The sequence below is a fragment of the Hypanus sabinus genome, chromosome 26, assembly GCF_030144855.1.
Source record: "Hypanus sabinus isolate sHypSab1 chromosome 26, sHypSab1.hap1, whole genome shotgun sequence".
Classification (NCBI taxonomy): Eukaryota; Metazoa; Chordata; class Chondrichthyes; order Myliobatiformes; family Dasyatidae; genus Hypanus; species Hypanus sabinus.
In genome coordinates, this window is record NC_082731.1 from 18753467 (window position 1) to 18773739 (window position 20273).

At 60.1% G+C, this 20273-nt stretch overlaps 3 protein-coding genes across 9 annotated transcripts in view; 1 reads left to right on the forward strand and 2 right to left on the reverse strand.

Moving 5' to 3' along the window:
- The window catches only part of LOC132381864 (von Willebrand factor A domain-containing protein 5A-like), a 49133-nt gene that overhangs the window by 15363 nt on the left and 13497 nt on the right, over positions 1 to 20273 (reverse strand). For all 7 annotated transcript variants that reach the window (XR_009508135.1, XM_059951572.1, XM_059951571.1 and 4 more), the window contains exons 9-13: positions 14920 to 15064; positions 13205 to 13284; positions 12302 to 12416; positions 11407 to 11565; positions 10655 to 10758 (exon numbers count right to left, since the gene is read on the reverse strand). Coding sequence is in view for 6 of the 7 variants with exons in the window: in XM_059951572.1 (XP_059807555.1) it covers positions 10655 to 10758; positions 11407 to 11565; positions 12302 to 12416; positions 13205 to 13284; positions 14920 to 15064 (603 nt within the window). In the remaining variant the exon portion in view is untranslated. The remainder of the gene's footprint in view (positions 1 to 10654; positions 10759 to 11406; positions 11566 to 12301; positions 12417 to 13204; positions 13285 to 14919; positions 15065 to 20273) is intronic.
- The window catches only part of LOC132381866 (uncharacterized), a 61487-nt gene continuing 41217 nt past the window's right edge, over positions 4 to 20273 (forward strand). Inside the window, exon 1 of the mRNA XM_059951584.1 lies at positions 4 to 2459. Within this exon, the coding sequence (XP_059807567.1) occupies positions 118 to 1206 (1089 nt within the window). The 5' untranslated portion in view covers positions 4 to 117 and the 3' untranslated portion in view covers positions 1207 to 2459. The remainder of the gene's footprint in view (positions 2460 to 20273) is intronic.
- Positions 17925 to 20224, reverse strand: LOC132381555 (trans-Golgi network integral membrane protein TGN38-like). Its single transcript, XM_059951056.1, has 3 exons — positions 20199 to 20224; positions 18382 to 18468; positions 17925 to 18180 (listed from the first exon to the last, which is right to left on the reverse strand). Exons 1-3 carry the CDS (start codon positions 20222 to 20224, stop codon positions 17925 to 17927), a joined length of 369 nt encoding a protein of 122 aa, XP_059807039.1.

Below are 20273 nucleotides of genomic sequence, written 5' to 3' on the forward strand. Positions count from 1 at the left end.
GAGCGAGAGAGGGGGGGAAAGGGTTGGAAATGGAGAGGGGGGAACGGGGAGGAGCGAGAGAGGGGAACGGGGAGGAGCGAGAGAGGGGGGGAAAGGGTTGGAAATGGAGAGAGGAGAATGGGGAGGAGGGAGAGAGGGAGGGGGAAAGTGTTGGAAATGGAGAGGAGAATGGGGAGGAGGGAGAGAGGGGAACGGGGAGGAGGGAGAGAGGGGAACGGGGAGGAGGGAGAGGGGAACGGGGAGGAGGGAGAGAGGGGAACGGGGAGGAGGGAGAGAGGGAGGGGGAAAGGGTTGGAAATGGAGAGAGGGGAACGGGGAGGAGGGAGAGAGGGGAACGGGGAGGAGGGAGAGAGGGAGGGGGAAAGGGTTGGAAATGGAGAGAGGGGAATGGGGAGGAGGGAGAGGGAGGGGAAAGGGTTGGAAATGGAGAATGGGGAGGAGGGAGAGAAGAGAACGGGGAGGAGGGAGAGAGGGGAATGGGGAGGAGGGAGAGAGGGGAACGGGGAGGAGGGAGAGAGGGGAACGGGGAGGAGCGAGAGAGGGGAACGGGGAGGAGCGAGAGAGGGGAACAGGGAGGAGCGAGAGAAGGGAACGGGGAGGAGCGAGAGAGGGGAACAGGGAGGAGCGAGAGAGGGGAACGGGGAGGAGCGAGAGAGGGGAACGGGGAGGAGCGAGAGAGGGGAACGGGGAGGAGCGAGAGAAGGGAACGGGGAGGAGCGAGAGAGGGGAACGGGGAGGAGCGAGAGAGGGGAACGGGGAGGAGCGAGAGAAGGGAACGGGGAGGAGCGAGAGAGGGGAACGGGGAGGAGCAAGAGAGGGGAACGGGGAGGAGCGAGAGAGGGGAACGGGGAGGAGCGAGAGAAGGGAACGGGGAGGAGCAAGAGAGGGGAACGGGGAGGAGCGAGAGAGGGGAACGGGGAGGAGCGAGAGAAGGGAACGGGGAGGAGGGAGAGAGGGGAACGGGGAGGAGCGAGAGAGGGGAACGGGGAGGAGCGAGAGAGGGGAACGGGGAGGAGCGAGAGAGGGGTACGGGGAGGAGCGAGAGAGGGGAACGGGGAGGAGCGAGAGAGGGGAACGGGGACGAGGGAGAGAGGGGAACGGGAGGAGGGAGAGAGGGGAACGGGAGGAGTGGGAGATGGAGTTGTGTTTCGATGTGCTGTGGGGATTATACTGACACATGGCCCAGTGTGGAAACACTGTCTTTGAACGGAAAAGCCTACACAAAGGACGGGGCGCGAGTCCGTGATCGGCTCCCTTTCTCGCCGATTGAAGCGTTTGCGGGATTGAAATCAACGGGGACGAGAGCGGAAGGCGGGCGGGTGGACAAAGTTCAAAGTGAATGTTGCTATCAAAGTACAGAAATGTCACCCTGAGATTCATCTGTTTGTGGGGCAAATCTGAAGGGCAGTAACTGTAACAGGGTCAATGGAAGATCAACCGGAGTGCAGAGAACAGACTGTGTGCATGAAAATGTCAACAAATAGCAATAAATAAGACCGTCCTTAACGTGGCGTCATTGGTCATGGGAACATCTCAGTGATGGGGAAGTGGGTGCAGTTATCCCCTTTTGTTCAGGAGCATGATGGTTGAGGGGTTGTAACTGTTGTTAAACCTGGTGGGGCGAGTCCTGAGGATCTTGAACCTACTACCTGATGGCAGCAGTGAGAGGAGAGCACGGTCCAGTTGGTGGGGTCCCCGAAGCCGGTTTGCTGCTTCCCTACGACAGTGTTTCCTGTAGATGGGCTCATGGTTGGGAGGTTTCCCTGTGATGTACTGGGCCGATTCCACTACTTTTGGAAAGATTTTCCATTCCAAGGCATTGGTGTTTCCATACCGGGACATGCTGCAGCCAGTTAATACGGTCAGGTCCCGGTCCGTTGACTCCTCATTTCAGTTAATTTCCTTTTCCCCGTGTCCTACTGGGCTCCTTGATTAGGGCAGCTGATTCACAACGAACCGGCAGCATAAAAGTTCCGGTTTACATCTACTCGGAGCTGTCCGACCTCTGAGTAGTTCGGCAATGCACGTTCCGGGTCGCCGGGAATACTGGACTCCAGGTTGCTTCAGGGCCTGGGGTTGCCTTCTGAATCCTCTCATTTACATGTCCAGCCGAATTTAGCCAGCCATTTGCCTCAACTCTGAATCGAGATAGGAATTGTCTGTCATTGTTTGGCTTTGTCGTCTCATGTGCCAGTCCGAGTCCGGGCTCCGTGTCCCAGTCCGAGTCCGGGGCTGCTTTTCCCGTCCGAGTCCCGGGCTCCGTGTCCCAGTCCGAGTCCGAGTCCCGGGCTCCGTGTCCCAGTCCCAGTCCGAGTCCGAGTCCCGGGCTCCGTGTCCCAGTCCGAGTCCCGGGCTCCGTGTCCCAGTCCGAGTCCCGGGCTCCGTGTCCCAGTCCAGGTCCGAGTCCGGGCTCCGTGTCCCAGTCCAGGTCCGAGTCCGGGCTCCGTGTCCCAGTCCGAGTCCCGGGCTCCGTGTCCCAGTCCGAGTCCCGGGCTCCGTGTCCCAGTCCGAGTCCCGGGCTCCGTGTCCCAGTCCGAGTCCCGGGCTCCGTGTCCCAGTCCGAGTCCCGGGCTCCGTGTCCCAGTCCGAGTCCCGGGCTCCGTGTCCCAGTCCGAGTCCCGGGCTCCGTGTCCCAGTCCGAGTCCCGGGCTCCGTGTCCCAGTCCGAGTCCCGGGCTCCGTGTCCCAGTCCGAGTCCCGGGCTCCGTGTCCCAGTCCGAGTCCCGGGCTCCGTGTCCCAGTCCGAGTCCCGGGCTCCGGGTCCGAGTCCCGGGCTCCGGGTCCGAGTCCCGGGCTCCGTGTCCCGGTCCGAGTCCCGGGCTCCGTGTCCCGGTCCGAGTCCCGGGCTCCGTGTCCCGGGCTCCGTGTCCCGGTCCGAGTCCCGGGCTCCGTGTCCCGGTCCGAGTCCCGGGCTCCGTGTCCCGGTCCGAGTCCCGGGCTCCGTGTCCCGGTCCGAGTCCCGGGCTCCGTGTCCCGGTCCGAGTCCCGGGCTCCGTGTCCCAGTCCGAGTCCCGGGCTCCGTGTCCGAGTCCCGGGCTCCGTGTCCCAGTGCGAGTCCCGGGCTCCGTGTCCCAGTCCGAGTCCCGGGCTCCGTGTCCCAGTCCGAGTCCCGGGCTCCGTGTCCCAGTCCGAGTCCCGGGCTCCGTGTCCCAGTCCGAGTCCCGGGCTCCGTGTCCCAGTCCGAGTCCCGGGCTCCGTGTCCCAGTCCGAGTCCCGGGCTCCGTGTCCCGGTCCGAGTCCCGGGCTCCGTGTCCCGGTCCGAGTCCCGGGCTCCGTGTCCCAGTCCGAGTCCCGGGCTCCGTGTCCGAGTCCCGGGCTCCGTGTCCCAGTGCGAGTCCCGGGCTCCGTGTCCCAGTCCGAGTCCCGGGCTCCGTGTCCCAGTCCGAGTCCCGGGCTCCGTGTCCCAGTCCGAGTCCCGGGCTCCGTGTCCCAGTCCGAGTCCCGGGCTCCGTGTCCCAGTCCGAGTCCCGGGCTCCGTGTCCCAGTCCGAGTCCCGGGCTCCGTGTCCCAGTCCGAGTCCCGGGCTCCGTGTCCCAGTCCGAGTCCCGGGCTCCGTGTCCCAGTCCGAGTCCCGGGCTCCGTGTCCCAGTCCGAGTCCGAGTCCCGGGCTCCGTGTCCCAGTCCGAGTCCCGGGCTCCGTGTCCCAGTCCGAGTCCCGGGCTCCGTGTCCCAGTCCGAGTCCCGGGCTCCGTGTCCCAGTCCGAGTCCCGGGCTCCGTGTCCCAGTCCGAGTCCCGGGCTCCGGGTCCGAGTCCGGGTCCGAGTCCCGGGCTCCGGGTCCGAGTCCGGGTCCGAGTCCCGGGCTCCGTGTCCCTGTCCGGGTCCGAGTCCGGGCTCCGTGTCCCAGTCCGAGTCCGGGCTCCGTGTCCCAGTCCGATTCCGGGCTCCGTGTCCCAGTCCGAGTCCGGGCTCCGTGTCCCAGTCCGAGTCCGGGCTCCGTGTCCCAGTCCGAGTCCCGGGCTCCGTGTCCCAGTCCGAGTCCCGGGCTCCGTGTCCCAGTCCGAGTCCCGGGCTCCGTGTCCCAGTCCGAGTCCCGGGCTCCGTGTCCCAGTCCGAGTCCCGGGCTCCGTGTCCCAGTCCGAGTCCCGGGCTCCGTGTCCCAGTCCGAGTCCCGGGCTCCGTGTCCCAGTCCGAGTCCCGGGCTCCGTGTCCCAGTCCGAGTCCCGGGCTCCGTGTCCCAGTCCGAGTCCCGGGCTCCGTGTCCCAGTCCGAGTCCCGGGCTCCGTGTCCCAGTCCGAGTCCCGGGCTCCGTGTCCCAGTCCGAGTCCCGGGCTCCGTGTCCCAGTCCGAGTCCCGGGCTCCGTGTCCCAGTCCGAGTCCCGGGCTCCGTGTCCCAGTCCGAGTCCCGGGCTCCGTGTCCCAGTCCGAGTCCCGGGCTCCGTGTCCCAGTCCGAGTCCCGGGCTCCGTGTCCCAGTCCGAGTCCCGGGCTCCGTGTCCCAGTCCGAGTCCCGGGCTCCGTGTCCCAGTCCGAGTCCCGGGCTCCGTGTCCCAGTCCGAGTCCCGGGCTCCGTGTCCCAGTCCGAGTCCCGGGCTCCGGGTCCGAGTCCGGGTCCGAGTCCCGGGCTCCGTGTCCCTGTCCGGGTCCGAGTCCGGGCTCCGTGTCCCAGTCCGAGTCCGGGCTCCGTGTCCCAGTCCGAGTCCCGGGCTCCGTGTCCCAGTCCGAGTCCCGGGCTCCGTGTCCCAGTCCGAGTCCCGGGCTCCGTGTCCCAGTCCGAGTCCCGGGCTCCGTGTCCCAGTCCGAGTCCCGGGCTCCGTGTCCCAGTCCGAGTCCCGGGCTCCGTGTCCCAGTCCGAGTCCCGGGCTCCGTGTCCCAGTCCGAGTCCCGGGCTCCGTGTCCCAGTCCGAGTCCCGGGCTCCGTGTCCCAGTCCGAGTCCCGGGCTCCGTGTCCCAGTCCGAGTCCCGGGCTCCGTGTCCCTGTCCGAGTCCCGGGCTCCGTGTCCCAGTCCGAGTCCCGGGCTCCGTGTCCCAGTCCGAGTCCCGGGCTCCGTGTCCCAGTCCGAGTCCCGGGCTCCGTGTCCCAGTCCGAGTCCCGGGCTCCGTGTCCCAGTCCGAGTCCCGGGCTCCGTGTCCCAGTCCGAGTCCGAGTCCCGGGCTCCGTGTCCCAGTCCGAGTCCCGGGCTCCGGGTCCGAGTCCGGGTCCGAGTCCCGGGCTCCGTGTCCCTGTCCGGGTCCGAGTCCGGGCTCCGTGTCCCAGTCCGAGTCCGGGCTCCGTGTCCCAGTCCGAGTCCGGGCTCCGTGTCCCGGTCCGAGTCCCGGGCTCCGTGTCCCGGTCCGAGTCCCGGGCTCCGTGTCCCAGTCCGAGTCCCGGGCTCCGTGTCCGAGTCCCGGGCTCCGTGTCCCAGTGCGAGTCCCGGGCTCCGTGTCCCAGTCCGAGTCCCGGGCTCCGTGTCCCAGTCCGAGTCCCGGGCTCCGTGTCCCAGTCCGAGTCCCGGGCTCCGTGTCCCAGTCCGAGTCCCGGGCTCCGTGTCCCAGTCCGAGTCCCGGGCTCCGTGTCCCAGTCCGAGTCCCGGGCTCCGTGTCCCAGTCCGAGTCCCGGGCTCCGTGTCCCAGTCCGAGTCCCGGGCTCCGTGTCCCAGTCCGAGTCCCGGGCTCCGTGTCCCAGTCCGAGTCCCGGGCTCCGTGTCCCAGTCCGAGTCCGAGTCCCGGGCTCCGTGTCCCAGTCCGAGTCCCGGGCTCCGTGTCCCAGTCCGAGTCCCGGGCTCCGTGTCCCAGTCCGAGTCCCGGGCTCCGTGTCCCAGTCCGAGTCCCGGGCTCCGTGTCCCAGTCCGAGTCCCGGGCTCCGGGTCCGAGTCCGGGTCCGAGTCCCGGGCTCCGGGTCCGAGTCCGGGTCCGAGTCCCGGGCTCCGTGTCCCTGTCCGGGTCCGAGTCCGGGCTCCGTGTCCCAGTCCGAGTCCGGGCTCCGTGTCCCAGTCCGATTCCGGGCTCCGTGTCCCAGTCCGAGTCCGGGCTCCGTGTCCCAGTCCGAGTCCGGGCTCCGTGTCCCAGTCCGAGTCCCGGGCTCCGTGTCCCAGTCCGAGTCCCGGGCTCCGTGTCCCAGTCCGAGTCCCGGGCTCCGTGTCCCAGTCCGAGTCCCGGGCTCCGTGTCCCAGTCCGAGTCCCGGGCTCCGTGTCCCAGTCCGAGTCCCGGGCTCCGTGTCCCAGTCCGAGTCCCGGGCTCCGTGTCCCAGTCCGAGTCCCGGGCTCCGTGTCCCAGTCCGAGTCCCGGGCTCCGTGTCCCAGTCCGAGTCCCGGGCTCCGTGTCCCAGTCCGAGTCCCGGGCTCCGTGTCCCAGTCCGAGTCCCGGGCTCCGTGTCCCAGTCCGAGTCCCGGGCTCCGTGTCCCAGTCCGAGTCCCGGGCTCCGTGTCCCAGTCCGAGTCCCGGGCTCCGTGTCCCAGTCCGAGTCCCGGGCTCCGTGTCCCAGTCCGAGTCCCGGGCTCCGTGTCCCAGTCCGAGTCCCGGGCTCCGTGTCCCAGTCCGAGTCCCGGGCTCCGTGTCCCAGTCCGAGTCCCGGGCTCCGTGTCCCAGTCCGAGTCCCGGGCTCCGTGTCCCAGTCCGAGTCCCGGGCTCCGTGTCCCAGTCCGAGTCCCGGGCTCCGGGTCCGAGTCCGGGTCCGAGTCCCGGGCTCCGTGTCCCTGTCCGGGTCCGAGTCCGGGCTCCGTGTCCCAGTCCGAGTCCGGGCTCCGTGTCCCAGTCCGAGTCCCGGGCTCCGTGTCCCAGTCCGAGTCCCGGGCTCCGTGTCCCAGTCCGAGTCCCGGGCTCCGTGTCCCAGTCCGAGTCCCGGGCTCCGTGTCCCAGTCCGAGTCCCGGGCTCCGTGTCCCAGTCCGAGTCCCGGGCTCCGTGTCCCAGTCCGAGTCCCGGGCTCCGTGTCCCAGTCCGAGTCCCGGGCTCCGTGTCCCAGTCCGAGTCCCGGGCTCCGTGTCCCAGTCCGAGTCCCGGGCTCCGTGTCCCAGTCCGAGTCCCGGGCTCCGTGTCCCAGTCCGAGTCCCGGGCTCCGTGTCCCAGTCCGAGTCCGAGTCCCGGGCTCCGTGTCCCAGTCCGAGTCCCGGGCTCCGGGTCCGAGTCCGGGTCCGAGTCCCGGGCTCCGTGTCCCTGTCCGGGTCCGAGTCCGGGCTCCGTGTCCCAGTCCGAGTCCGGGCTCCGTGTCCCAGTCCGAGTCCGGGCTCCGTGTCCCAGTCCGAGTCCCGGGCTCCGTGTCCCAGTCCGAGTCCCGGGCTCCGTGTCCCAGTCCGAGTCCCGGGCTCCGTGTCCCAGTCCGAGTCCCGGGCTCCGTGTCCCAGTCCGAGTCCCGGGCTCCGTGTCCCAGTCCGAGTCCCGGGCTCCGTGTCCCAGTCCGAGTCCCGGGCTCCGTGTCCCAGTCCGAGTCCCGGGCTCCGTGTCCCAGTCCGAGTCCCGGGCTCCGTGTCCCAGTCCGAGTCCCGGGCTCCGTGTCCCAGTCCGAGTCCCGGGCTCCGTGTCCCAGTCCGAGTCCCGGGCTCCGTGTCCCAGTCCGAGTCCCGGGCTCCGTGTCCCAGTCCGAGTCCCGGGCTCCGTGTCCCAGTCCGAGTCCGGGCTCCGTGTCCCAGTCCGAGTCCGGGCTCCGTGTCCCAGTCCGAGTCCGGGCTCCGTGTCCCAGTCCGAGTCCGGGCTCCGTGTCCCAGTCCGAGTCCCGGGCTCCGTGTCCCAGTCCGAGTCCGGGCTCCGTGTCCCAGTCCGAGTCCCGGGCTCCGTGTCCCAGTCCGAGTCCCGGGCTCCGTGTCCCAGTCCGAGTCCCGGGCTCCGTGTCCCAGTCCGAGTCCCGGGCTCCGTGTCCCAGTCCGAGTCCCGGGCTCCGTGTCCCAGTCCGAGTCCCGGGCTCCGGGTCCGAGTCCGGGTCCGAGTCCCGGGCTCCGTGTCCCAGTCCGAGTCCCGGGCTCCGTGTCCCAGTCCGAGTCCCGGGCTCCGTGTCCCAGTCCGAGTCCCGGGCTCCGTGTCCCAGTCCGAGTCCCGGGCTCCGTGTCCCAGTCCGAGTCCCGGGCTCCGTGTCCCAGTCCGAGTCCCGGGCTCCGTGTCCCAGTCCGAGTCCCGGGCTCCGTGTCCCAGTCCGAGTCCCGGGCTCCGTGTCCCAGTCCGAGTCCCGGGCTCCGTGTCCCAGTCCGAGTCCCGGGCTCCGTGTCCCAGTCCGAGTCCCGGGCTCCGTGTCCCAGTCCGAGTCCCGGGCTCCGTGTCCCTGTCCGAGTCCCGGGCTCCGTGTCCCTGTCCGAGTCCCGGGCTCCGTGTCCCAGTCCGAGTCCCGGGCTCCGTGTCCCAGTCCGAGTCCCGGGCTCCGTGTCCCAGTCCGAGTCCCGGGCTCCGTGTCCCAGTCCGAGTCCCGGGCTCCGTGTCCCAGTCCGAGTCCCGGGCTCCGTGTCCCAGTCCGAGTCCGAGTCCCGGGCTCCGTGTCCCAGTCCGAGTCCCGGGCTCCGGGTCCGAGTCCGGGTCCGAGTCCCGGGCTCCGTGTCCCTGTCCGGGTCCGAGTCCGGGCTCCGTGTCCCAGTCCGAGTCCGGGCTCCGTGTCCCAGTCCGATTCCGGGCTCCGTGTCCCAGTCCGAGTCCGGGCTCCGTGTCCCAGTCCGAGTCCCGGGCTCCGTGTCCCAGTCCGAGTCCCGGGCTCCGTGTCCCAGTCCGAGTCCCGGGCTCCGTGTCCCAGTCCGAGTCCCGGGCTCCGTGTCCCAGTCCGAGTCCCGGGCTCCGTGTCCCAGTCCGAGTCCCGGGCTCCGTGTCCCAGTCCGAGTCCCGGGCTCCGTGTCCCAGTCCGAGTCCCGGGCTCCGTGTCCCAGTCCGAGTCCCGGGCTCCGTGTCCCAGTCCGAGTCCCGGGCTCCGTGTCCCAGTCCGAGTCCCGGGCTCCGTGTCCCAGTCCGAGTCCCGGGCTCCGTGTCCCAGTCCGAGTCCCGGGCTCCGTGTCCCAGTCCGAGTCCGGGCTCCGTGTCCCAGTCCGAGTCCGGGCTCCGTGTCCCAGTCCGAGTCCGGGCTCCGTGTCCCAGTCCGAGTCCGGGCTCCGTGTCCCAGTCCGAGTCCCGGGCTCCGTGTCCCAGTCCGAGTCCGGGCTCCGTGTCCCAGTCCGAGTCCCGGGCTCCGTGTCCCAGTCCGAGTCCCGGGCTCCGTGTCCCAGACCGAGTCCCGGGCTCCGTGTCCCAGTCCGAGTCCCGGGCTCCGTGTCCCAGTCCGAGTCCCGGGCTCCGTGTCCCAGTCCGAGTCCCGGGCTCCGTGTCCCAGTCCGAGTCCCGGGCTCCGTGTCCCAGTCCGAGTCCCGGGCTCCGTGTCCCAGTCCGAGTCCCGGGCTCCGTGTCCCAGTCCGAGTCCCGGGCTCCGTGTCCCAGTCCGAGTCCCGGGCTCCGTGTCCCAGTCCGAGTCCCGGGCTCCGTGTCCCAGTCCGAGTCCCGGGCTCCGTGTCCCAGTCCGAGTCCCGGGCTCCGTGTCCCAGTCCGAGTCCGGGCTCCGTGTCCCAGTCCGAGTCCGGGCTCCGTGTCCCAGTCCGAGTCCGGGCTCCGTGTCCCAGTCCGAGTCCGGGCTCCGTGTCCCAGTCCGAGTCCCGGGCTCCGTGTCCCAGTCCGAGTCCGGGCTCCGTGTCCCAGTCCGAGTCCCGGGCTCCGTGTCCCAGTCCGAGTCCCGGGCTCCGGGTCCGAGTCCGGGTCCGAGTCCCGGGCTCCGTGTCCCTGTCCGGGTCCGAGTCCGGGCTCCGTGTCCCAGTCCGAGTCCGGGCTCCGTGTCCCAGTCCGATTCCGGGCTCCGTGTCCCAGTCCGAGTCCGGGCTCCGTGTCCCAGTCCGAGTCCCGGGCTCCGTGTCCCAGTCCGAGTCCCGGGCTCCGTGTCCCAGTCCGAGTCCCGGGCTCCGTGTCCCAGTCCGAGTCCCGGGCTCCGTGTCCCAGTCCGAGTCCCGGGCTCCGTGTCCCAGTCCGAGTCCCGGGCTCCGTGTCCCAGTCCGAGTCCCGGGCTCCGTGTCCCAGTCCGAGTCCCGGGCTCCGTGTCCCAGTCCGAGTCCCGGGCTCCGTGTCCCAGTCCGAGTCCCGGGCTCCGTGTCCCAGTCCGAGTCCCGGGCTCCGTGTCCCAGTCCGAGTCCCGGGCTCCGTGTCCCAGTCCGAGTCCGGGCTCCGTGTCCCAGTCCGAGTCCGGGCTCCGTGTCCCAGTCCGAGTCCGGGCTCCGTGTCCCAGTCCGAGTCCGGGCTCCGTGTCCCAGTCCGAGTCCCGGGCTCCGTGTCCCAGTCCGAGTCCGGGCTCCGTGTCCCAGTCCGAGTCCCGGGCTCCGTGTCCCAGTCCGAGTCCGGGCTCCGTGTCCCAGTCCGCTACAGTGCACCGTATACGTGTTAATGACGTCTGGTTACTCCTATTTAATTGCTATTTTGTGCGATTGTGATGGGGGCGGACTGCTTCTGCGGCCTGCAGTCACTGTACAACACCGAGCTACACTGAACTGTCCGAGACTGTTTCAATGACTCTGTGGTTTCATGTTTTATATTCTGTGTTTCTCGCTCATTTTTCTGGTTGTTTGCGGGATTTGTCCTTTTTTATGTGTTGGGTGTTTCATGTTTTCTGTGCAAGAACCCTGGGGGGGGGGGTAGTAATAATCCTGAATTGTGACAAATGACGGGCATAGTGTGGGGGGAGTGCAGACTATTCCTGAAGCCTTTATATTGTGACGGAGGGCGGGGGCAGAGTTGAGGGATTTGGGGACAGTTACCTCCTGCACTCGATGGGTCTCAGGCTGAACCTGGTCTCAGCTTGTACCGGCTGCTCCCCCAGTGAATATTTCAGTGTCACCCCACACTCCAGGTCGGGATCCATCTATGAGACAGAAGCAGTCAGGGAACATCGGGGACAGTGGCCACCAGGTGAGGTTCATTCCCTGTCTGAACCTCCAACCCCACCCCCACCTCCGTAACAGGATTCCCTGATGGAGAGAGACCCTCTTCAAATGGAATCCCCAGCAGAGAGACCCCCTCCCCTTTTAACATGGGTCTCTGACAAAGAGAGACTCCCCCATAACAGGAGACCCCAATGGAGAAAGAACCACTTTAACAGGACTCCCTGTTTAACAGGGATACCCGGTGGGGGGAGACTCCCCATTAAATGGGGTCCCAACAGAGACACACAGCTGATTAACTGGGGTCCCAACAGTGAGACACCCCCAATTATCCGGGGTTCCAACAGGGAGACACACCCTTTAACAGTGGTGTCTGATGGAGAGGAACTCCCCTTTCATAGGGGTCCCAGATCCCCTCTTTAACAGGCGTCCTGGTCAACTATCTCCTCTTTAACAGAAGTCCTACATAGAAAAAGACTCCCACTCTAACATGGATCTGTGATGAGGAGAGTTCCCCTTTAACAGGAATCCCTGAAAGAGAGACTCCTGGGATAACACAGAGGGGAGGTGACCCTACTTTTACCTTAATGCACACCAGCAGTCCCCATCTCCCCACGCCTGACCCTCACCTGACCCTTCAGCTGGGTGTAGACGATGGTTTTCTGCTGGTTGAAGAGCGTGCTGGGAAGGGGTGACAGCAGAGCGGCCTCTACCCCTGGGGGCAGGTCCCAGCTGAGGCTCACCCCTGTCCCGCTGGGTTGCAGGGCGTACTTCAGGGTCCGGAGAACCTGTGGGGGACAGGAAGAGATCAACACTTCTGCAGGCTCCGTCCCATCTCGTGATTCCTACACTCAGAGACCCCCGTTCAGTGCCAGGTTAGGGTTAGGGGCCAGCTGACGAGGACGTCTCCATGTCCCGCCTGCTCTCAGCGTGTCCCACCCAGCCTCTCTTCACTGTGGTTTCAGACTGTGATCAGACTGAGGTTTCTTGGCCTCACTTTGCAAGGGCCGACCCACTACCCCATCCATCCCTCTCCCATTTTGGGCTCCCCCAATCTGTTGCACTGTCCCTCTCCTCTGCTCTCTTCCCCAGGCCTCGGAGAGTTCCAGGGTCTCCTCGTCCCCCACTTCACATGGAGATTCAGCACAGAAACACCCTGAATTCACCCCTTCACCTGTGGGGGGCAGGAACGGGGAGTTAACCCATCAGCCTGCACATCTCTGAGTCCTGGGAGGGTCCGTCTCACCCCCTGTCCAAGGCACAACCCCGCTCCCTCACAGACACACTCTCTCACACACACACCCACAGTGGCGGAGGTTGGGATCGAACCTGCGATTCCGAGATCAGGCACTGAGAGACACTGATCCTCACCGCTGTGCCTGCTGGTCTTCCCTGTACATTTCTGGGGGGGGGGTGACCCCCTCGCTCCCCCACACGCAAGGTCCTACCCCCAATAAGAGTATCCCGACAACCAGCCCCCCCACCATCAACTCGGGGTTTCCCACCCTGCCCCTGCCTCAGTACCTTGGGCTCCATCCTGTCTTTCCCGGTGATGAATTCGTAACTCCCGCTGGCCGCCTTGGCGATGCCTTTGATCAGCGCTGTGGAGGCCCCCTCACCAATCCCGAAGGAAAAGCACCTGGAGAACGGGATGGTGAACCGCCATGGTTTACTTTCAGTAATAGAGGGGTTTCTCTGCTGCATTGCATGCTGGGAATGGATGCTACCATTGCTCCTGCCCAACGTTGCTGTCCACACAGTGGGGCTGAAGTAATCTCTAGTGTTATTTCGCTCCAAATGGGAATGGGATTGAGGGGCAGGGGAATGAAAGGAGACAAGGACAGGATGGAAGAGAAAAGGGAGAAGGAACTGCAAAAGATTGGTGGTGGAACATAAATTAGACAATATTATGGGCGGGATAATTGGGGAAAGATGGGAGGAGGCAGTTGGAGAGAGCAGTAGAAAAAGTTCAGGTGGAAGAGACGGATCTGGAGGAGAAAGGGGTGGGAGAAGAGAGGTGGAGGACTGACAAAGAATGGCGGACAAGGAGACGAATGGGGAATGGGAGAGCTGAATGTGCGTGGAGGTGGTGGGGACGAGGGAGAGTGGGAGGCTGACGTGGGGTGGAAGAGTGTGAGGTGGTGACGGGGGAGGGAGAGGATGAGGTTGGGTCAAGGGTGCGAGGGTGAGGTGGGGACAGGGTGGGAGAGAGAGGTGGGGATGAGGGAGACGGTGAGGGTGTGGTTGGGATGAGTTGGGGGGTAGCAGGGGACAAGCTGGAGCAGTAGGCAGGGAGAAGTTTGAGGGGCAGGCGGGTTTTTTGGAGGGGCAGGCAGGGACAAGTTGGAGGGGAGGTTCGGAGGAGGTGGAGAGGGAGTCTGGGTTGTGTCAGGGACAGCAACCCCTCCTTACCCCTACACCTCTCACCTGTGGCTGGGGCTGTTCTTCTGAACCTCAGCCAGCACCTGCTTGGTGTTGGATACCTCACCGTCCGTGAACACAAAGAGCTAGGAGAGAGGCAGAGAGTCAGAGTTATCCTGGAAAGACCCAGGCCATTCTGCCCATTGTATCCATACTGACCACAGAGCACCTATCCATATTGTTTGCATCTTCCAGTAACTACCCTGCCACCTTCTGTACCTAGACAACACAAGTGCTCGTCTGCACACTTTGTAAATGCCATCAGTAACTGCACTCTCTCCTTTGTCCCAGGGCCTTGCTCCTCTCTGAAGAATGTCCTCTCAGATTCCCTCTAAATCTCTTCCACATCCCCCGCCCAACATCAACAGCCTCCAGTTTTACCTACTTCTGATGTGGGGGAAAGTTTCCTGTCTATACACCTCATGATTTTCTAAACCTCAGTCATGTTCCCTTCTACCATCCTCCACCCTGGGGAGACAGACCAACCTTTCTCCTCATCACCGAGACACTCTGTCCCTGGGACGGTCCTGGTGAATCTCCTCTGCAGTCCCCCCAGTGCCAGCACACTACTCCCATAGTGTTATCCTCACTCAGTGACTCCCTCTCTCTTTCTCTCATTCTCCCACCTCTTATTATTTCTCCCACACATCCCGTCACATTCCTTCCCTTCTGTCCCTCTCTTACTCTTAATCCCCTCTCCTTCCCATTCACATGTTTTCCTACCCAAGTCTCTGATTACCCCCCTTTGTTTAATTTCTCTCATCTGTCCCCTCTCACTCCCTTCTTCTCACACTCTCTCTTTCTCATCCCTCAGATTCTCTATGTTCTGTCCCGTTTGTTTAATTACGATACTCTTTCTCATCCCCCCATTCTCTCGCTCTCGTTCTCCACTCACATCCTCTCTTCACTGTTCCTCTCTCTCATCCCCGCTCTTGTTCTCTCCCTCCCTCTCAGCCATCTCCTTCCTTCCCTCACTCAACTCCTCTCCCATCTCCTTCCTTCCTTCACTCTCTCAACTCCTCTCCCATCTCCTTCCTTCCCTCACTCCCTCAACTCCTCTCCCATCTCCTTCCTTCCCTCACTTGCTCAACTCCTCTCCCATCTCCTTCCTTCCCTCACTCACTCAACTCCTCTCCCATCTCCTTCCTTCCCTCACTTGCTCAACTCCTCTCCCACCTCCTTCCTTCCCTCTCTCACTCAATTCCTCTCCCATCTCCTTCCTTCCCTCACTCCCTCATCTCCTCTCAGCCATCTCCTTCCTTCCCTCACTCAACTCCTCTCCCATCTCCTTCCTTCCCTCACTCCCTCAACTCCTCTCCCAACTCCTTCCTTCCCTCGCTCAACTCCTCTCCCATCTCCTTCCTTCCCTCGCTCAACTCCTCTCCCAACTCCTTCCTTCCCTCGCTCAACTCCTCTCCCATCTCCTTCCTTCCCTCACTTGCTCAACTCCTCTCCCATCTCCTTCCTTCCCTCACTTGCTCAACTCCTCTCCCATCTCCTTCCTTCCCTCACTCCCTGAACTCCTCTCCCATCTCCTTCCTTCCCTCACTCCCTGAACTCCTCTCCCAACTGCCACTACTCACACTCCCTCATGTCTCACACTCAGTCCTTCACTGCCCCCACCTCAGTCCCTCCCTCCCCTCCCTCTCTCCTCCTCTTCCACCCTTTCAGTCTCTCCGTCTCTTGGGTGAACCACAGGGAGGGGTGACGATGCACTTTACCTGTCGCGGGTGTCCTGGCACGCAGGGTGTTGTGTAGATGGCCGATAGGGGCTGCAGGATCTCTGTCCCACCCATATCCGCATCGATCTCCTTCAGCTGAGACAGTGCTTCTTGCATGGAGGTCTGATTGTACTCAACACTCTTCCTGTGCAGGTTGAGGGGGAGGTAATCCGACAACAACATGACAACTCCGTCCAAGACAGACATCGGAAGGGAGCAGAGGGGATGGGGTTAGCGCGGAGAAGTGGGGCTGGCAGAACAGGTCGGGGAGCATCTCCCAGCAGTTCAAATCATTTAGCTATTGCTTCAATATACCATCTAGTACAAAGGTTCCCAAGTTTATTTATGCCATGGACCCCAGGTGGGGAAAGCCCTGATCTAGTGCAGGTTTAAGACTGAAGGAAAGCTCTCTTATTCTTTACATTGCTATCCTGGGCACTGGAATTTACCATGCACTCAAATTCTTACTAAGCAGTGGCGTACCTAACAGACTCTGTAATCTGATGTGTACAAAATATTTCGACTGAAATCCAATGAGAAAAGAAAACTGTTCTTTGCAATCCTGTGATCTTCTGATTGTAATCCAATAATATTTTAACACAAGCCAGAGGTATTTCGATCCAACTGATAAAAGTACGGATGAATTAAGTATTACACAATATTGAATATAGTCAATGGCCAAAGCCACGAAAGCTGCTACAGGAAAAGAGGGAGCTGAATCTCCGGTTATTACATGTACACAGATGACTGAGGGTTTGAGATTTTACTGAATAGGACATTACAACTTGATGAGTTACAATCAAGGTTGAGTCAAGGGCATAGGTACAAAATTAAGGGAGGGAAGTTTTGGGGAGACATCAGCGGTAAGTTTTTTTTGCACAGAGGGTTGTGAGTGCCGGGAATGACTTGCCAGGGATGATGATAGAGGCCAAAACATTAGGGGTATTTAAGAGCATCTTGGACAGGCACAGAGATGAAAGAAAAGTGGAAGGTTATGGGGTAGTGTGGGTTTAGTACTTTTTTTAAGCATTATTTGGGTCAGCACAACATGGAGGGCTGAAGGGCCTGTACTGTGCCGTAGTGTTCTATGGTGCTATGGTTAATGAAATGTGACCCTGAAATGTGAAATGAAATGAAATGAAATGTGACCCTGAAATGTGAAATGAAATGAAATGAAATGTGAAATGAGATATGGAATCAGATCTGAAGACTGTCTTTGGGAAAGGATAAGACTGGCTGGACATCAGCAGTATGACCACAGTTCTGAAAGCTGCATTAGAAATTCAAATCTGTGACAAAGTGGGCACATGGTCTGATAGAAAGCATAATTTATGACTTGGCAGAATGAGTCAAGTCATAAAAGGTCATCGAACAGGTGCAAGAGGTAAGGAAAACTGTGACCGATTACAAAACCAGTGTGACAGAGACGGTAAAAAGTCTAAATAGCAATTTTTTGCTTCAGCTGAGCAAGTGAGAACACAACATGGTGCGTGCAATCAAATCAAAGTGCATTGCGTGGAGCTTCCAAGTAAACTGAAGCAGTATCAGAATATCAGAAAGCCCAGCAGGGACCACAAGCTGGCAGTCTGGCCAGAAATGCTTCTCCTTGGGAAACACCCCCTTGTTGGATGGTCCCCCCAGACAGCACCACCGTCTGGACCCTGAGCAATCACAGCATGGACTCTACGGCAACCTCTAGTGACACAGGAGAGGATTACAGTGATGAAGCAATAGGATTGGCAGTTGTGGTACGATTTGCCCCAATAAAGACCAAGGATGTGAAGAAACACGGGACTGATGATAGAACCTATGAAAGGAGACGAATGGTTTCCCATCAACCACCTAAACCGAGAAGGGAGTCCATTGGTCCAAAGAAATTCCACCTCCTAAAAAATGGAAGTCTAAAGACTTGGATTGAGCTTTATCATATTAAGAACAAACTGCACCCATATAATGGCATCCAAATCTTTGTCGACTATGTTGTGACTCATCGAGCTGACAACATTAAAGACAATTAACAAAATATACAAGATGGTTGGAAGGCAATTGAGAGGTGATTGGAAGAATGACGGACATGGACTGATCGGAGGAAAGTGGTGGATTGTTAGTAAAAGATTTCTGAGGATGTTTCTGAATACGAGGAATGCTACAGGAGAACGTGCTTAAAGTTTTCAGGGGCTTCAGGAATAAATGAAGATTACATAGAGGTTCCTACAATTGAAGTCAACTTTTCATGGACGACTTAAGACCAGATATTGCAAAAATGGGAAAGGAGCCAAAATGAATTGGAGTGTTCGATATAGTGAGCTTTTACAAGCCACCAAACAATTGGAACAAGGATATGGAAATGGGAATAAGATCATCACAGTTAAGATCAACAGTCTCTGACCAAGGGTCAACAGTCATTGCTAGGAGTCAACAGCCACAGCAAGGGAAGCCACACACACACACACACACACACGCACACACACGCACGCACACGCACGCACACACAGACACACACATGCACGCACACACAGACACACACAGAAAACCTCTCATCCAGGACTATATCTCAAGGTGGGAATTGCTGTGTCACATCGACCATGACCAAGGATCACATTTCACTGTGAGAGTTTGACAGGAACTATGTTGACAGATGAACATTGAATGGTTGTTTCATTGTCCACGTTGCCCAGAGTCATCAGGACAAGCCAGACAAATGAATGGAATGTCAGACGGAGACTGACTGAGAATCCCGAGGAAGGCGTACCGAGGCCTAAGCTCTTCCTCTGGTCTTCAGGGCAACACCAAACAAGAAATTGAAACAAAATCCATTCGACGTACTAACAGGGTGTCGCATGTCACTGCCGGGAGCTCCACATCTCAGGGAGGCTGATAAGACACGTTACGGCAAATAGTTTTGTTAACCGTTGTGTGAAATTAACTCGAGCTGTCCAGCTTGCTTCTCAACAGAAGGCAAGTCGGTAGTCAACGATGTTTACTGCCCACCTCACTCGCTGCCGTCAGAGGTAGGTGTCTCCGCGGGACAGTGTCTCTCTGTCTTTCAGTGACAGTCTCTCGGTGTCTCCGCGTGACAGTGTCTCGGTGTCTCTGTGTGACGGTCTCTCGGTGTCTCCGCGGGACGGTCTCTCGGTGTCTCCGCGGGACGGTCTCTCGGTGTCTCCGCGGGACGGTCTCTCGGTGTCTCCGCGGGACGATCTCTCGGTGTCTCCGCGGGACGGTCTCTCGGTGTCTCCGCGTGACGGTCTCTCGGTGTCTCTGTGTGACGGTCTCTCAGTGTCTCTGTGTGACGGTCTCTCGGTGTCTCTGTGTGACGGTCTCTCGGTGTCTCTGTGTGACGGTCTCTCGGTGTCTCTGTGTGACGGTCTCTCGGTGTCTCTGTGTGACGGTCTCTCGGTGTCTCCGTGTGACGGTCTCTCGGTGTCTCTGTGTGACGGTCTCTCAGTGTCTCTGTGTGACGGTCTCTCGGTGTCTCCGTGTGACGGTCTCTCTGTGTCTCCGTGTGACGGTCTCTCGGTGTCTCCGTGTGACGGTCTCTCGGTGTCTCTGTGTGACGGTCTCTCGGTGTCTCTGTGTGACGGTCTTAGTGTCTCTGTGTGACGGTCTCTCGGTGTCTCTGTGTGACAGTCTCTCGGAGTCTCTGTGTGACAGTCTCGGTGTCTCTGTGTGACAGTCTCTCGGTGTCTCTGTGTGACAGTCTCGGAGTCTCTGTGTGACAGTCTCGGAGTCTCTGTGTGACAGTCTCTCGGTGTCTCTGTGTGACGGTCTCTCGGTGTCTCTGTGTGACAGTCTCTCGGTGTCTCTGTGTGACAGTCTCGGAGTCTCTGTGTGACAGTCTCTCGGTGTCTCTGTGTGACAGTCTCTGACTGACTGCTCCTGAAGGAAGGTGTCTGCGCTTGAATGGTCTGTTCAATGCTGCTGGAGAATTGTGCTGGAGTCCTTGGTCTTGTGCAAAGTTAATCGATGCGGTTCGTGCATTGGACTGTATAGATCACGTTATGATGCCTGGACTCTATTGAGTTTGTGTTTTATATTCACTGTTTTTGGCTCATCTTTTTCTGCAGCTTACGTGATTTAGTTTAATTACGGATGGGCATGGGGTTGGGGTGAGGTTTGATGTTTTACTGTGAACGGGTTCCATAGTTTTCTTTGTTTCATGACTGTGGAAAGACAAATCTCAGGGGCTGTTTCATGCATACTGTGGCATGCAAAAGTTTGGGGAGCCCCGGTCAAAATTTCTGTTACTGTGAATAGTTAAGTAAGTAGAAGAACTGATCTCCAAAGGTCATAACATTAAAGATGAAACATTCCTTTCAACATTTTAAGCAAGATTAGCATATTATTTTTGTTTTGTACCATTTTATAGTGAAAAAAAGGAAAGGAGCACCATACAAAAGTTTGGACACACCAAGAGATTTGAGCTCAGACCCTAATTAGCTTGTTAGGGCTATGGCTTGTTCACAGTCATCGTTAGGAAAGGCCAGGTGATGCAAATTTCAAAGCTTTATAAATACCCTGACTCCTCAAACCTTGTCCCAACAATCAGCAGCCATGGGCTCCTCTAAGCAACTGCCTAGCACTCTGAAAATTAAAATAAATGGTGCCCACAAAGCAGGAGAAGGCTATAAGAAGATAGCAAAGTGTTTTCAGGTAGCCGTTTCCTCAGTTCGTAATGTAATTAAGAAATGGCAGTTAACAGGAATGGTGGAGGTCAAGTTGAGGTCTGGAAGACCAGGAAAACTTCCTGAGAGAACTGCTCGTGGGATTGCTAGAAAGGCAAATCAAAACCCCTGTTTGACTGCAAAAGACCTTCAGGAAGATTTAGCAGACTCTGGAGTGGTGGTGCACTGTTCTAATGTGCAGTGACAGCTGCACAAATATGACCTTCATGGAAGAGTCATCAGAAGAAAACCTTTCCTGTGTCCTCAGCACAAAATTCAGCCTCAGAAGTTTGCAAAGGAACATCTAAACAAACCTGATACATTTTGGAAACAAGTCCTGTGGACTGATGGAAGTTAAATAGAACTGGAAGTCTTCTGCAAGGAAGAGTGGGTGAAAATCTCCCAAACAAGAATGGAAAGACTCTGAGCTGGCTACAGAAAGCATTTACAAGCTGTGATACTTGCCAAAGGGTGTGTTTCTAAGTACTGACCATGCAGGGTGCCCAAACTTTTGCTTCAGGCCTTTTTCCATTTTTGTTATTTTGAAACTGTAAAAAATGGGAATAAAAAAAAGCAATATTGCTTAAAATATTAAAGGAATGTGTCATCTTTAACTTTATGACTTTTGGAAATCGGGTCATCTCTTACTTGCTTAGCTATTCACAGTAACAGAAATTTTGACCAGGGTTG

What these genes read in the sequence shown, in the direction of transcription:
- LOC132381555 (XM_059951056.1), bottom strand. Translation starts at nt 20,224, where the DNA reads ATGACCCGATTTCCAAAAGTCATAAA. An exon ending in CGATTTCCAAAAGTCATAAA is followed by an intron (nt 18,469 to 20,198) that starts GTTAAAGATGAC and finishes ACCGTCACACAG; the next exon opens with AGACACCGAGAGACCGTCAC. An exon ending in CACGGAGACACCGAGAGACC is followed by an intron (nt 18,181 to 18,381) that starts GTCACACAGAGA and finishes ACCGTCACACAG; the next exon opens with AGACACCGAGAGACCGTCAC.